Source organism: Numenius arquata, chromosome 10 (assembly GCF_964106895.1).
Source record: "Numenius arquata chromosome 10, bNumArq3.hap1.1, whole genome shotgun sequence".
Taxonomy (NCBI): domain Eukaryota; kingdom Metazoa; phylum Chordata; class Aves; order Charadriiformes; family Scolopacidae; genus Numenius; species Numenius arquata.
Genome location: NC_133585.1, coordinates 27819174 through 27835172, shown reverse-complemented (window position 1 = coordinate 27835172; position 15999 = coordinate 27819174). Strand labels below are relative to the sequence as shown.

General features: G+C 39.1%; 1 protein-coding gene across 1 annotated transcript; it reads left to right on the top strand.

Annotated features, from left to right (window-relative positions):
• Positions 1-1089: 1089 nt before the first annotated feature.
• Positions 1090-8209, top strand: MMAA (metabolism of cobalamin associated A). Its single transcript, XM_074155080.1, has 7 exons — positions 1090-1253; positions 1949-2439; positions 3568-3690; positions 5082-5252; positions 5565-5650; positions 6269-6418; positions 7855-8209. Exons 2-7 carry the CDS (start codon positions 2004-2006, stop codon positions 8140-8142), a joined length of 1254 nt encoding a protein of 417 aa, XP_074011181.1. The 5' UTR covers positions 1090-1253; positions 1949-2003; the 3' UTR covers positions 8143-8209.
• Positions 8210-15999: the final 7790 nt, after the last annotated feature.

Here is a 15999-nt window from a genome sequence, read left to right as displayed (position 1 = left end):
TGTGAGAAGTTACAGAAGGCTCTTTTTCTATTATTTTATAATGATTGGGATTCTTTTGCACATTTTGTCTGAAGATATGTGCCTCCCCGCACCCTTACTCCACGGCACAATACTTTATAATGCTTTACAGGATGTTTGAGTTGGTACTGGCTCGGAAGGAAGACTGCCATTTCATGACTAACCAGCAGTACTGTTTTCTTTAACATCTGGGGTAGATTTGCACTAAGGAGGTTAAACCAGATCATTTTCCTTAAATTTTGGACAAGTTTGCAGACTACAATGGAGTAACTACGGGATGCACGTTTTTACTCTTCTGACACCCCTGGAGAAAAGCAGCAGAGAGAACACAAAAAGGAAGATGACTTCAATTTGAAATGAAAAAGCCCCACAAACAACCCCTTCCCCAAAATAAATAAATTAAAAAACAAACAAACAAAAAAAAAAGAAACAAGAGGCTGATGTGGAAAGCTACTGAAGTATTTAACAATGAGTGGGTAGAAGAACACATGAGCCAAGAGAACTGTGTATGTTGGAGATGAGAGAGCACAAAAAGAGTGTCCTGACCAAAATTCAGTGTAATAAAGACCAACAAAATTCATGTTTGGTCACATACATTAGAAGACCATAAGGGGAAAACAAGAGTGCGGTATAATATGCAGAATTATGTAGATTAAGGAGGCTCTAGATACGGTCCAGCTTCTAAGGAAATATTTGGCCTATTTTTGGATGAGGTTAGAGTAATGTAAACAGGGTCGTATCAGACGGGCAGCGCAGCTGATGAACTGCCTATAAAACAGAAGGAAGTTTTGTCCTTAACCGCTGAAGGCACGGTTTAATCTCCTCCCTCGCATTCCAGAAGATTCTCACCGGCCCAGAGAGCCCAACTATCCCCTCTTCAGGGGCCTGCCCGTGCCACCCGGCTCTTGCAAGTGATAATCTCGGGATGCGTGGCTTAATGGGGGCAAGGAGGGCGGCGGTGGCTCCCCATCGAGCCCGGCCGGGCTCGATGGGGAGCCACCGCCGCCCTCCTTGCCCATTTCCCTGCCGAGGTGGTCGCGGCTTCCGGCTCAGCCTGATGGCGTCACTTCCGGCGGCGGGAAAGGCGGGGAACCCCCAACGGTCGCCGCAGCTCTGAGGCGATCGAGCGGCCGCGGGGCTGGTGTCGTACCCCCTCCCCCCCATCCCCGGGGTCTCGGTAACGGGGAGCGGTTGGGGCCGCCCTGTCCCCCCGGGAGCGCGTCGTGGCAGCCGGGGTGAGCCTCTTCCGTAAAGGCTTGGGGAAGGGCGGCTTTTGTGAAGGAGCGGGGGCGGCCCTGCCTGTCCCTGGGAGGAGCGCGGCCTAGGTCGGTCATTTTGAGGCTTTTAGCCGCGCTGAGGTGGGTCGGAGCAGGCCCGGGGAGCGCCGTCGTTGTGCCTGGTGCTGCTGCTTCGTGTCCGTCCTCTGAGACCTTTCAGCTCCTTAAGTTTATTTCTAAATGTTCACCTGTCCTCACCGCCTCCCCCCCCTTTTTTTTTTTCTTTTTTTTTTTTTTTTTGTATAAGGTGCAAAACGCTCATCCTCAATAATTGCTTTAAAAAACCCCGCAGCCGTGAAAGTAGAATATACAGCACAATTTCAGTAAGCCACAAGAGTTGGTTTGGTTAGTTTGCCCCTGGATTCTTAGGGTACTGTGGGTGTGCTCTTAGAAGGTGTCTTATTTAAAAGTTATTTTTATTTGTTTACTTATAAAAAGAATATTTTCATTTATAAAGCATGATAATAAAGAGATGTTATGTAATTGAAGATTCCATCTCTTATTTTTGTTCCTTTTTTTTTTTTCTATGGGAAGAAGGAACTATCTATTTTTTTGTTTAAAACAATCGGTGTTGATTGCCTGTATACATAGCTGTCATTTGAGTCCTTATGAGTGCTTTGAAGGAAGTAAAAACCCTTATTCTTTCTCTTTAGGGTGTCTGCAGATCAAAGTGAACTGATACCTCGGGTACTGTTAATTCCAAACAAGATGAAGATCCCCTCTTTGCTGCTGAGATTCCCTCATTGTTATTTCTCTGGGAGAACTTACTTCACGAACTTGCACTTTATGAACTGTCACTTCACTTCCAGAGCAGGTTTCCCGTGCATTGAATCTCTTACGACGGTGCACCTCTATCGTACAAGATGGAAATGTTCATCAAATGGTTTGAGGAGAGAGCTGTGTCAACAAGTGGCCCCTGACCAGCAACTAGAGGGACTTTCTGACAGAGAACAAAGACTCGTAGACAGACTTTACAGTGGACTAATCCAGGGTCGTAGAGCCTGTTTAGCAGAAGCTATTACACTTGTAGAATCAACTCAGAGTAGGAAGAAGAAAATAGCCCAGGTGCTCCTTCAGAAGGTATTATCCTACCACAGGGAACAAGAAAAGTTAAATCAAGGAAAGCCACTTGCCTTTAGAGTGGGTTAGTCCTTTTATGTCTGTCCAGTAGTTGCTTTGACAGAGTTACAGTCTTCACCTTTTGTTATCACTATTGTTCTTTAAGCATCATGGTCTGTAGTCTTGGATCACTAGTTTCTTGTGGTTTGTAACCAATCTGGTTCGCTTCTGTTGTCTAGTAGGATTACAGCTTGAGCTGGAAAATGCTTTTGAAAAAGCTCTAGAAGTAATTGTTACTTCTTGTGGGGGAGGGGCAGTTATTAGGTGTTTTTGTAATAACTATTATAAGCTGAAATTTTAGGTGGGTAGTTTGTAGTTTGATACAGCTATTATCTACACTTCAATAGGGAAGGACGTAGTTAAGCAGACCTGTTCTTTTTCCAAAGAAGGTGTTTTCTTGAGTATTTCTCGAATTCCTTCATTAATCCACAAAAGGAAAAATACATGCCTTCCTGGTTTATGGCCTTACTTTAAAACAGCCTACTTTTCAGCTGAGGAGACTTGAACCTGGTTATCTTGGAAACTATAAAATATTTTTCCCTTGTAAAGAGATGGACTATTAAAGTATGTCATGTCCAGCTGTCATCTCTCGCATGCGTACAAAGGTAGTAAGAACAAGAACTTGGGCATGGGAGCAAGAAATACCTGCTCGAGGTTAACAAGCTAATCTTAGTGTGCATGCTTTGCCATGTAAGGAAATTGCCCGATTCTTGTGAAATAACAGCTCTTCAAAGTAAGGGCTTTTGCTTTTAGAGTGTGTCTTTTATAAATAGTCAGTAAATCTGAAAAATACAGATTTAGGATATGACATTTTTAAAGTTCTGAAGTGTAAGTCAGTATAGATAAATTTATTTGGAGGAGAGGAAATAAAGGTGGATAAACCCAACGTTATGTTGGCATGGGTAGGGTGAGGGGCAGTGAAGTGAGTGCTGCCATACTGGATGAACCAAGGTAGTGTATTTCAAGTCTTAGTTGGTTAGTCTCACAACAACTTGCCTAGTTGGGTCTATCAATTGTGGCATAGCTTTCATTTGCCTCTGTTGTGATACTGTGCTAAAGTATGAATTGTTATCAGCTTAGATGTCAGTGTTCATGTGATGTATTATTTACTTGATTAACAATATATTTTTTTCTTCCTAATATGACTGTTTAGGGTTGTCTGGTCCTCCTGGTGCTGGGAAATCGACTTTCATAGAGTGCTTTGGGAAAATGCTTACTGAAAGAAAATACAAAGTGTCTGTGTTGGCTGTAGACCCTTCCTCTAGTACAAGTGGTGGTGAGTGTGAATTAAAGTTCAAGTCAGGTTTCTCGTTCCTTGTCAACTATAGAAGTATCTCTTTTGGCCAAATGGAGGAAAACATAGGGGCCTATAAAAGTAAAATTTTAAAAATAAATACTGTATTTTTTCATTTTTCCCCCCATGCGATACGAAATTGGGAAATATGTATCAGTGTCCTAATTTTTTCAGGTTTCCTCTCTTCCAGTGTTCAAATGTTCCTTTTCAGTTTTTTTGCCTGAAACCTTAGATAGCTACGGTTTTCTCTTGTAGTTTTATTTATTTCCCTGTGAATGAAGGAGTAGAAGGGCATTCATTTCTGCTTAAATTTCAACAGTGGTAATGCTGATCATTGCATCAGCAGGAAGCACATGCTAATTTAAAACTATTTAGAGGATGCTGCAAGCCGAACGTTTAGATCAGGTTGGATTTTAGAATATTCATTAATTCTTCTCAACAGGAATTTTTGGATTTCTATTGACTATACTGGTTTCAAGGTCTCCTGATGCAGTATCATTGACCGTTTGTCTGACTTGTAGCATGATATTTTTTTTTCTAAATTTGAAATTCTTCAAAGTTGTGTGGCTGTGACTCTCAAACCAGAAATTGTAGGGAAATTATAGGCTGACCGTGCTCGATTAATGGTATCTCTGACATAAATAATAGAACGTTGATTTTGATCTTTTTCTGATGGGCAGCTGCCAGAGAAAATCATTGCTTTTTCCAGCTTCTACATTGTCAGAGGAGATGTTGCAATGTTTAACTATTTAAAAAGAAAAGAATATTTCAGCATTGCAATGACCTGGAGCTAAGAAAGACTATATTTTTGAATACATACATTCAAGACACATCAATAGAATAGCAAAATACGATGGCAAGACTGCATCGGTTAAAAGAATTGAGCATCTCTCATTGTTTGGAATTTGCATCATGCGTGTGGATCTCATTGAATCCAATTTAAAGTTTGTATGAGTGATGCATGTCAGCTTTCTTACAAACAAAACAAAAAATCCACCAGCAACAAATACCAGAATCATAAAGCAGAGATTTGTCCCTTTGGACAGAAACAGCAAAGATTTAATTGTGTGGCCTGCTGTGTACAGACCTCAAAAAGCCATTCAGGAATTGCAGAATTCATATTGACCTAGAATAAATTCTTCAGATTTGGTAGCAGTAAGGTCTGCTTATCAGGCCTTTCCAGCTTCTGATAGGCAGAAGAACTAGGCAGTAACTTCCTAGTCCTCAGCAAAGTCTTGAGCAACTTGGATTGCGATATTCTTATTTGGCTGACTTGGACCAAGAGATCTGTCTTTTTTTTTGCTCATTTATTGGGGAGAAGAGGGGGAAGTTTGGCTGGTTTGCACTTTTTGAAATAACATTAAATGTTTAAGGTTCTCTATTGGGTGATAAAACAAGGATGACTGAGTTGTCAAGAGACATGAATGCATACATCAGACCATCTCCAACCAGAGGGACACTGGGAGGTGTAACAAGGACCACAAATGAAGCCATTCTGCTGTGCGAGGGAGGAGGCTACAACGTTGTTCTTGTGGAAACAGTAGGTATGTGCCTTAGGGTTGTCTTTCAGTTACCCTGTCGCACTATCTGAATAAGGTGTGTTACTAATTGCGTACTTTCATCCTTGATTTTGCTCATGCATTCAGGCATGGTTACTGGTTGAAAATGAATGCCCATTCTGTCAATTTTCTAGTCCTGTATGTTTTGTAAAAACACTATTTTGTAGAACATGTGTTTCCTGTTGTCTTTGTTAGTGGAATTTGTTGATGGTGCAATACTGGGATCTTCCATAATTACTGTTGTTAATGTGGCTGAAAGTTTGCAATAAATGGTGAACTCTGGATTTAATTTTTTAGGTGTGGGACAGTCAGAATTTGCTGTGGCTGATATGGTTGACATGTTTATATTACTGCTACCACCTGCGGGTGGAGATGAATTACAGGTATTTTTCAGTTTCTCTTATTAAGTATTACCCAGGACTAGAAAGAGAAACTTAAATCGAAGATGTAGTATCTGTCTGTGCACAAAATCCATATCGATCATGTTTTGTAAATTACACTGCTACTATTGAAGTCTTATCAATTTATTGCACAGTTAGGATCTGCTATTCTCCCCCTCCTTGCCCCCAATTTTGGAAGTATTAGGATGTAAAATTTTTATACTCTCTGACTTCTTTGAGCCTGTTTACTAGTTATGTATGATTTTGGGGAGTGACTTTGTCTATTAGGAAAACAGAAATTGATATAAATAGGTTTGCAAACGTAGTCGTGTTTTGGTTAAACTTGAAGCTCTACAAGTGAAGTAAGTTATTGTCTCTGATATTCATATATAATAGGTATATTGTCTCTGATATTCATATTTAGTTTTCTTGTGTCAAAGTAGAGTAATAACTAGTGATGACAGAGGCCATTGGCACTACTGTTGCATAACTAGCACATACACACACAAAAAAATCAGCAAGAGCCACCAGAAACTAATAAAGCATTTTGACCTGTTTTTCATGTTAAATCAGCATGTCATAGTCCTGGGTATTGATGATTTCTCTCCATGTTCCATTTAGGGTATCAAACGAGGTATAATTGAGATGGCAGATCTAGTTGCTATAAATAAAGCTGATGGTGATTTAGTTGTGCCTGCACGGAGAATACAAGCGGAATATGTTAGTGCCATGAAGCTACTTCGTAAACGTTCAAAGGTTTGGAGACCAAAGGTTAGTGTACTTCTCTATAGTTTATGATGTGTTTTTGTTTGTTTGGTTGGTTTGGGGGTTTTGTTGTTGTTTTGGGGTTTTTTTCTGTTGTTGTTTGTGCCTGCCTCCCCCTTCTCCCCCCGCCCCCATATGAATTAGGATTGGTATCATCTCATCTAGCTATAGTATTCTCCGTGGGCTCTTTATAAAAAAAAAAAAAAAAATCTATAAAAAACTAGCAGATGTATTACTAACATCAGTAGTGGTACAAACTTGTCTTGCTTTTTGTAAACTATGCGTATCTTAAAATATCCCTTTTTTATAACTCTGAAGCCTATGATTATCTTTGTTCTTTCACTTGTTCGTGCGTTTCCTTTATTGCTTTACCTTTTTTTAATTTCTCACATAATAAAAGGTCTTGGGCAAGAACCTCATCTGTTTGTGTATGCAACGTCTAGATTATTGGAATTCTTATCCTGTGGGCTTTTAGTTGTAATGCAGTATTCCATCTATTAAAAGGTTATGGTAAATTATTAAGGCAAAGATTCAGTACTAGTGTTCAGTATGTGTATATAAAATAAGCACACACACACACACTCTCACTCCCTTTATTTATATGCCTGTATATATAACGGAGGTTTGCTCTACCCTGGTATTAAAAATGACCCATGGAATTCAGTTTAAATCAGCTGAGCTGCTTGAGACTTAGCCGTCATTTTGTAATATTTGTTTCTAGATCTGATGAGAGGTCACATCTGATAAACGTGACCCAAAAGAACTGTTTGAGACCAGTGAATTAAACAGGTTATCAGAAATTGGTCTGTTTTTCAGTGATGGCAGTGTCTGACAGCTGAAAGAAAGAAAAAACTGATATGTAGAGGCTGTATCATATCCATTAGATTGGGGAAAGAGAGAGATACTTTAAAAAACAAAACAAAACAAAACTGTTCCATCATGTTGCGTGCCTAAAATATTTTTGGCAAAATGAATTCCTAGTCTGGAAAGCAAATGCAAAAAATAGTTTAAATGCCTCATTTCTGGAATATTTTAAGCGTAAAAGAGCAGCTACCAGAGTATATCTACCAGAATATGTGATTAACTCTACACTTAAGTAGAAAGGCAACACTTCATTTGAGTAAAAGGACTTGAGTCCTTCTAGCTAAAGGGCTCATTAAAATTGATTCTCACTCATTATACAAGCAGTTGGACAAGGCCTAGTTATCCCAAATACTATGGATCTCAGGGTCCACCTATAGTTGGTAGAATCCTAATTTTGAGATATTTTTTAAAAAGAAAAAGTAAGCAGTACAAAACTGCTTAAAGCTTCATGAAGTGAGTGTATGGAAATAAGCTTGCCTTACACATTTCTTAATTTTCACACAATCTACCTGATGCAGTAAATTGAACCCTCAAGCCCAGTAATTACTTGGCTTCAAAAATTCTTCTGAATCCAACAGGTGATGCGCATCTCTGCCAAAACTGGCGAAGGTATCTCAGATATGTGGGATAAAATGACAGAGTTTCGTGACCTCATGCTCACAAGTGGTGAGTTAATTGCCAAACGACGGAAACAGCAGAAAGTATGGATGTGGAATCTCATCCAAGAAAATATGTTGGAACATTTCCGGAGTCACTTGGCAGTCAAGGATAAGATCCCACTTCTGGAAGAAAAAGTTCTTAGTGGTGTCTTGTCTCCTGGGCTGGCAGCCGACCTGCTACTGAAAGCATTCAAAGATGGTCTCTAAGCATCAGATTCTGCTCTGTTCTTGTTAAGTGCTTTATGTAAACGTGAACATTAAATATAGTTCTTCTATGTGTGGATTCAAATGTTTTACTACAGCAGACATTGATAGAATATCTATCCACTACTCTGCAAAAAAATACTGTATGTGCAAAGATCATGACAAATTCAAACACTTGCTCAGATTACTAAAGACTATATTGAAAAAAGTATATCTCCAAGTCTTCTATTTGTACATGCCATAGATCTGTTGGTCAAAAATGTACGCCTATGTCAAAATGTGACTGGTTTTGGGAAGGTGGGACAGAAAGGTTTATGGTGGTGCAGAGTTTTTTTCCAGTTATGGGACCATCTTAGAGCAGTGTATGCTGGTGCTTTCCATTCTAATATAGTATCAACTGTTGCCAGTATGGATTGCTTTTTCTTTCCTCACCTTGAGTGACAGCAAGAACATTGGAACCCCTGGCAGCACCTGACCACAGTCTTAGTTTAAATAAATTATATGGGTATAAATAGAATTTAGTGGTGTTTGGTCCCTGTCAGGAAGCTATAGTTAGTTATTGTACACTGGGAGAATGGAATTTTAACCATCTCAGTTTCTAAATAGATGTTTTAGTACAAAACCAAAATTTAGTTAGACTTTTTTTATATGCAGGCAGCAAATGGAACAAATGTCATCCATGATGTTATAATAGCAAATACCTTTATACTAGAGTAATGGATCTCTAGTAAGAATGGTTTGAGGTTTTTTTATCTGACTTACGTTTTTGGGGTTCAAACAAAAGCCCCAGTTGGGTTTGGGGTTTTTTTTTCCTCTCTTTTAGAAGACATGACTGCTTACAACCAGAAGTACTTTTTTATTTCCCTTGAGAACAAGTCCGGAGGAAGCATTTTCCTAAGCCATCATCAAGAAAGCAGAGCTCATCTGGTGCCTACTAAATATAAAGAGAAAAGTGGAAAAATGCTGATTTTTGGAGATGTGACAGAAAACCAGTAAAATAGCATGAGATTTTGTGAGTCTATTGTTGCTTACATGAATTGATACTCTTTCCCTTTGTTTTTTCTACCGGAGTGATTTTCTTTTTTCTCCTCTCTTCCCCTCATCCCAATTGTTATAGTGTGTTCCCAACTAAGTTTACTTTTTCCTGCTGAACTTCTGTGCTTCACAATTTTGATTTCTGTGTAGGTATAATTTGGCAACTATCAGAAAAGATGACTGATTATTGAAAATACTGAGGATTTTTTATCCTTTGGTTTGTCAAAGTGGCACAAATTAAACAATGCAGAAGAAACCTCCATCCTCAGTGCTAGCATTTCAGTTATTTTTCCCATTGGTGTCTGTGTAATTGTCCATATATTTTTACTTCAAAAATGTGACGCATGACCAGAAAGTAAAAGGCAAACTGCAAGGCAAAATAAAAATACTTTGTAATTAAAAGCAATGATCCCCATGTGTATTTGCAGGGAAATATTAACAAAGAGCACTGTGGTGTTTTGTGGGACATACAGCTGAGGCATTTATTTGTTAAGAAATTTTGCATCGGTGTAGCTGGTTTCCACCACATAAATTGTCAGAGCTTCAGTGCTCTGACCCCCTTATTCCTATTCTTAGACTTTGCATCCCAAATGAGTAATTTGGGATTGCTGCAACCAGTTATGTAGAAGTATGTTCATTCGAAGAAGGAATGTTAGGGAGTGGCAGGACAGCGACTTTGTTAGGACCATGCTGAGTTGTGAAAAAAATGTAGCATTTACAGTTTCTTTTCTATTTAGAAACAGTCTCTGTTGAATAAGACAGAAGGTGCCCCAAACCAAAAGCGATATCTTCTATCCTTTCAGCTTTAAAAATTAACTGTATTTTGATGGTACCTAGTAGAAGAAATGAGAGTCAGGTGGAAAATGATTTAATGAGAGGAGCAGCATTTTAACTGGTGAGTTCTCAACTTTTTGATAGTCTATCTGTTTCAGGTGACAGTTTTTAAGGGGGCCTCATTTGTGCGTATGTGTTAGATCAAACCCTTATTATTGTCATTCTTTTGTCAGGGGCTGCTGTTTTCTTTCTGTGTTGTACATGACCTGTCAAACAAGCAGAATAGAACCTGTATTTGTTTAAATGACAGCTGCTCAAGCAGAATACATTTTACCACTTCTTCGGGATGTTTTCTGGATGCAGATCTGTCCATCCAGTCAAGCCATGGGCAGTCATTATTTTCTTGTTTTGTGGCTTCTTTTAAAATATCATTAGTTTACTAATGAACTCTTAGAAGAAGACAGTACGATGGTTTAAGCAACTTCTACTTTTCATTCAACTGCATTTTCTTCTTAAAGAAGAGCACTGAATGAAAATTATGGGTTCGTTTGTGCCTCATGCTTCAGTAGACAGAGAAATACCCTTATACTGAGAAGGGTCCTCGGAAATGGCAATAGGCAAGGGTCCCAGCTTTGGTTTTCAGTGATTCCCCGTCAAACTGAAAAGCTGTACTGTGCAAACTGTGACCTGAGCCTCATGTGTGCAAACCAAATTGTTTTATAGCTTGTAGAATTTTGCTATGACATGTTTTGGAGTCAACTGCTGTTCAATTAATTGCGCAATTTTGTTTATGGCCTCATGGGCTGGGGAAATGCATTGTCTTCAGAAGGGCTGTGTAGCTTTAGCTGGTAGGCTACAGTTTAGTAAACAATTCACTATTTCTCAAGATGGCAAAGAGCGTTTCTAGCTCTGTGGGATTAAGGGGGGTAAAATGCATTAAAACATTATCATTCAGGTAAAACAGGCTTGTGAAAAAAGATAGTAAACAAATCTGTTGAGTAGGATGTTGACACATTCATAGTTGCTAAAGCTGTCGAGTTACTCTCATGTTAACATTTAAAACCACAGCTACTGTAGAACATGAGAAAATAGTATAACATTATGAGAAAATAATAGCAAGATTAAGTTTGTAGCTAGAGGTATGATAAACTGTTAGACAAATTGATACGGGAGGTAAGGAACAAACTTTTCAGATACACAAACTCTTGGGTCCTACAAAGTCTTGCAGTTGCATGTAAGTGTGAAGCTTTTCCCTAGGTTCCTGTGTAATAGATGTTGCTGGTGCTTCACAGCGGGAAAAACAAGTGTGGTGAGATAAAGTGATTTACCCAGGCCTCTCAAACACGTAAGTAGAGTATAAGGGTTACAGTTCAGTAGTCTTTACTCCAAGCTCCATATGTATTTATGGCCATGTTACTTAAGGTTGAAAAAATGCTCTTAGCAAGTTCATGCTCTCAGTATGACTTACTCCTTTCATATCTAATATCTCTGTTTTCAGTGGCAGGACCCAGCTGACCCCTTCTTGACTACTGTTCTGTTGTAATGTCCTGCTTTATGTAGCAGAAAACTTTTTCTTGATATCTAACCTGCCCTTGCCTTTTGTAAATGCATTAATTCCTGTTATGCGTGCTGTTCGGTCTTTATGTTCTCCTCACATGTTTTGTTTCTTTATTTGTGAAATCTGCAGTGTGTTGGCTGTCTGTTTGCGGGGCTTGAGATTTGTCTTGAGATTTTTGGGGATGGGGATTGAGCTAAAGGATACTAATGAGCTGGTTTTGGGATGGTTTTTTTTTAAACCCAATGCAGTTTCCTTCCCAAAGTTTTCTTTCTTAACGTGGGAAGACTCAATTATTGACTTGCTCTGTGCTAGTGACTGGTGTAAACATAGTTATTTCCCATTTACTTTTCCTTGCTCAGAGTGCTTTTCCTTGCTCCCCCCTTGGATGCATATTCAAGAAGTAACATCCATGAGTTAAAATGAGAAACATTTTTGCAGAGCTTAGTCCTTCCATAACTATTCCTGCTGGACTGTTCTAAAACAGATACCGTTTGAAGAATGATCAAACAGAAGTTGATAAAACATGTATTTAAAGAAAAATCAGTGTGTTCCCCTGGAACTCATGATTTGGGCAATCAACAGTATATAGGTTGACTAGCAACAGGGTTCCTCTTCCAAAACCTAGCTTAGATACTCCATGGTCATACTCCTTACAGTTTATTTAAAAATAATCCCGCCCTACCCCATATTAGAACTTGAATTTGTGGATTGAGAATAAAAATTTCAAAACTAAAAACTTATAAGAAATTACAGTACATATATGATAGGCGTATTCTGTTCCCTGCTGCCATACCAAGGTTTGGGTCAGCTCGTGAACAAACCAGGAAAAGAGGTGGCAACATTCATGGTAGTCTGTGGAGAAGGTATGTTATGAAGAATGTCTGTTTTTCTCTTGTTTTGTCCCATGGGAGATAAGAATTGTCATAGACAATTCACTGGCAAGCCGGAGAAACTGGTGTGATCCATGGTGTTTGTTGTGTGAGGTTTACAAAAATGATAAATTAAATTCTCTTTTCTATCTTTTGGATTTGTATCTGGTGGGGGAGTAGTCGAATGCAGACACTTGCCCTTTGGAACTAGGTGATTTTGTTTGTAAAGTGTTCTAAGTGGGGAAAAGCTAGAAATCCTTGTAGTCCGAGTAAATGATTGTTAACCGTAACAAGTCAAAATCTTCACTTTTCAGAATGTGTGATGAGATTCATGTGTTTTTCCTCAAAATACTATGTCAAAGTGAGTTCCTGCTGTATGTTAGTTACTATGTCTTCATTTTCTCTTATGTTTAGATCTCTCACTGGTAGAGTAGCGTAAAAAAGCTTTAGTTTAGTTATACACCTCTTTAAATGACTTAAATATTCATAAAGTTATTCAGGGATTAACAATATTTTTACTTTGTTTCTCCTATTGAAAGTGACTGTTATAACCTAAAGATTTTAAACTAAAAGATATTATAACTTCAGATGACTGAGCTGCAATGGCTGGGGATGCGTAATGTACGTATAATGAGAAGATACTCTGATTGACTGCGTGGCTTGTGGCATTACAAAGTCATGCTGCTAAAGGTTTCTCTCAGCCCCGAATCCATGACACAAAGATCCTGCTTGTAATTTTCTAATTGCAACACCGGAAGACAAGAGTAATGTTAGTTTTTATGACTTGTTGCTTAGCAGCATTGATCAACAAAAGTACAACCTTTTCTTTTCCTGTAACCTTGGTGAACCCAGACTTGGACAGAGCTCACGAGCAGAAGACAAGGATTTCTGAAGTCGTGTGAAACTGTTGTTCAGTGTCTGTTAGCAGCACCTGTGGCAAACCGTCCCTTCTTGACCCCTTCGTTACTTTCGCCCTTTAGTCTTCTTTCTCTCTCTCATCAAGTCTTAGAAGAAAGCAGGCAGCATCCTAGAGAGGTGTGGAGGATGGGAAGTTTAGAGACAAGCTAACTGTGCTAAAACGTATCCTGCTGTTTATGCGGAAAAGGAGCTGAGCTGGTTCCCAGGCTGTGATGATGTCAGACCTTCCTCTCATGGCAGGAGAAGCGGACTTCAGCCATCACAGTAAGGATTATTCTTAGAGAAGCTTTCCCAGTATTTTGGAGTAGGCAAAATAATCCACAGAGGAAAGGGAAATTAGGGTGCTAAGAATTTCCTCATCTTCTAGGAGAAGTTTCACAAACTGAACTAGAAGGGATATTGAATGTATTTGAAAATGTTTAGGGATCTGCACTGAATGTAGATATACAGACAGTACACACCCCCCCCCCCCCTTTTTTTTTTCAATCTGATCGAACCTGGCAAAGCCTGTAAAATAAGTGCAAAGAGTTAAGTTGCTTGTTTCACCTTACTTGTGAACTGTAAATTGTTAGTCTAACTAGACAAAGGATCTTTATTGACATCACAAACTGCAACAAGTAATGTGCCTTATGATGTCAAGCTTAGACTTGGACCTTTTACTGTTACTCAGATGCTTGTCTCTTACTTCTAGAGGTAAGTAAGAAACAGCTAAGTATTTGTATACTTTTTCTGCCAAATTTCCTGAGAAATTTGCAAGCTTGTGGACATTATGTGAAAAATAATGCCTTGTCAGTCTGCTGGTTTTCTCCTTTCCACCCCTTCTCCCGTCCTTTCTCCCCCCATCCACGCTTGCGGATCTGTTGATAGCTGTTAACAGCAGTGCGGGTCAACATATTAAAAGGTCAGCATGTGTTTCACAAGCCTGTTACACTCTGGTGTCCCCTCTCTTCTGAAGTTCAAAGAGAAACTCTGCAGTCTCATAAAATTCACGGAGAGGACTAATATTGCTGTAATCGCACAATTGAGATCAGATACTCGTTCCAGAAAAGACAGCCACACAAGGAAATGGTTTCTGTCCTGTGTGTCATGTCGAAAGCATGGTAAGTGTATGGTATCTGGCAGAGCTCAATCAAGTAAAGTAAACAGCAAACTGGAATGTGAATTACGTTGCGAATGTTGCAATTTTTTTTAAAATTATTTTTAAGGCACAAATCTTAACCAAGTGATCTGCCTGGAAATCCTGACTGCGATCAGACTAAGAGGAATGACTTTCCATGCCCTTGCTTTCTGAGCAAATTTTGCTTACCGAAACAGGATTTCTTTTTTGAGCTGTGAATACGATTTGTCTGTCTGCAGTGAACAACAGCTGCTAATATTTGATACCTGCAAGATTCAAAACAAGTAGCTGAAGTCACGTTCTTAACTTCTGATTTACAGGAGGAGGAGGAACTTAAGTCAGAATCAATAAGCTTTTAAAAACAGTTTAAGTAAAAGCAAAGAACTTTTTTTGTTTATGAGCGGTGTGGTGCAGACTACCTGACTGGTTATTTCTGTGCACAGTGGCAATAGAACCTGAGTAGATTTAAAAATTAATCTTTCAAACTTTAGATAATTAAAATATTGTTATCCTTCGCCTTTCCTTTTAGCTATCCTTTAGAATGTGGCATTCTCTTATAAGCGAAAAAGTGTCTTTACAGTGAGACTCTTTAGTGCTGTCATTTCCACATCTGCAACAACTGGGGAGACTGTACCACAGCTAAAAGCCACTGAATGTTTTATTTCTGTACCAAGATTGACCAGTTGTTCTGAACCACGGTGTGTTGAATAGGGAAGTCCCAGTTTCATGTCTTGCAGGATGCATGTGGCTTTCAGCTCAGCTGCAGACACTGCTCCACACACCCCTTCCTACCCCACACAGTTCCTTGCTGTGTGCTTGCTCATATTGGAAATGCTACCGTTTCTCCGTACCCTGACATCAGGAAAGGACAGCATTTGAGCACGTGCCTAAGCGTGATTGAATAGAGGTCCTAGAATGCAGGTCACCTGAGTTTTGTCCCATTAGGCGAGTCAGTTTTCCGTTTTTGAGGTAGTAAATTTCATATGCAATGAAACAGGAAATTTCAGAGGGAAACTGGAATAATTAAAATAATCTTGTTTGGTCCACTGCCAGGTCTTTCATCTTAGAAAACATTGCTCTGGAGACAAGCACAGATCCTGTAAGTGAGCCCAGTCTGGATGGCTCTCGTTTAACATTTTGAACATCTATCCCTTAGTGAGCATCTGAAGTGCAAGGACATTTCTGAGGGAAAGTTTGAATGGTTTTGGTTTCATTTTTTTTTTTTCTTTATTGGCTGCTTCTTGAGATCAAGGCTGGACTAAGTGGATCCTCGGGTTAGTGTGGAGTTTCCTCATCTACATTGCATCACAAAATCACCCCAAAAGAAAAGGTTTTTACAAACAAGACTTGTGTAACTTAGGGAGAAAAATAATTTTGCATTGAAAAACTGAAATAGAGATTTAAATATTGCACAAGCCGAATATTATTAAGGCTACTCTTGTTTTTTAGTTTCTAAATCTAAAAGCCACAAAATTTTCTCTCCTCCTGTGCTTAATCTAGAGTGTAGTAAACCAGCTTGTTTGCGTACCAAGAAATCGCGATGGAGAGAAACAAATTGCTACAAGTCACAAAGGTAAATCTTTTTATTC

Coding starts and splice junctions, on each gene's coding strand:
- MMAA (XM_074155080.1), top strand. CDS start 2,004: ATGAAGATCCCCTCTTTGCTGCTGAGATTCCCTCATTGTTATTTCTCT. Junction 5,253..5,564: donor TGTTCTTGTGGAAACAGTAG/GTATGTGCCTTA, acceptor TTAATTTTTTAG/GTGTGGGACAGTCAGAATTT. Junction 5,651..6,268: donor CGGGTGGAGATGAATTACAG/GTATTTTTCAGT, acceptor TGTTCCATTTAG/GGTATCAAACGAGGTATAAT.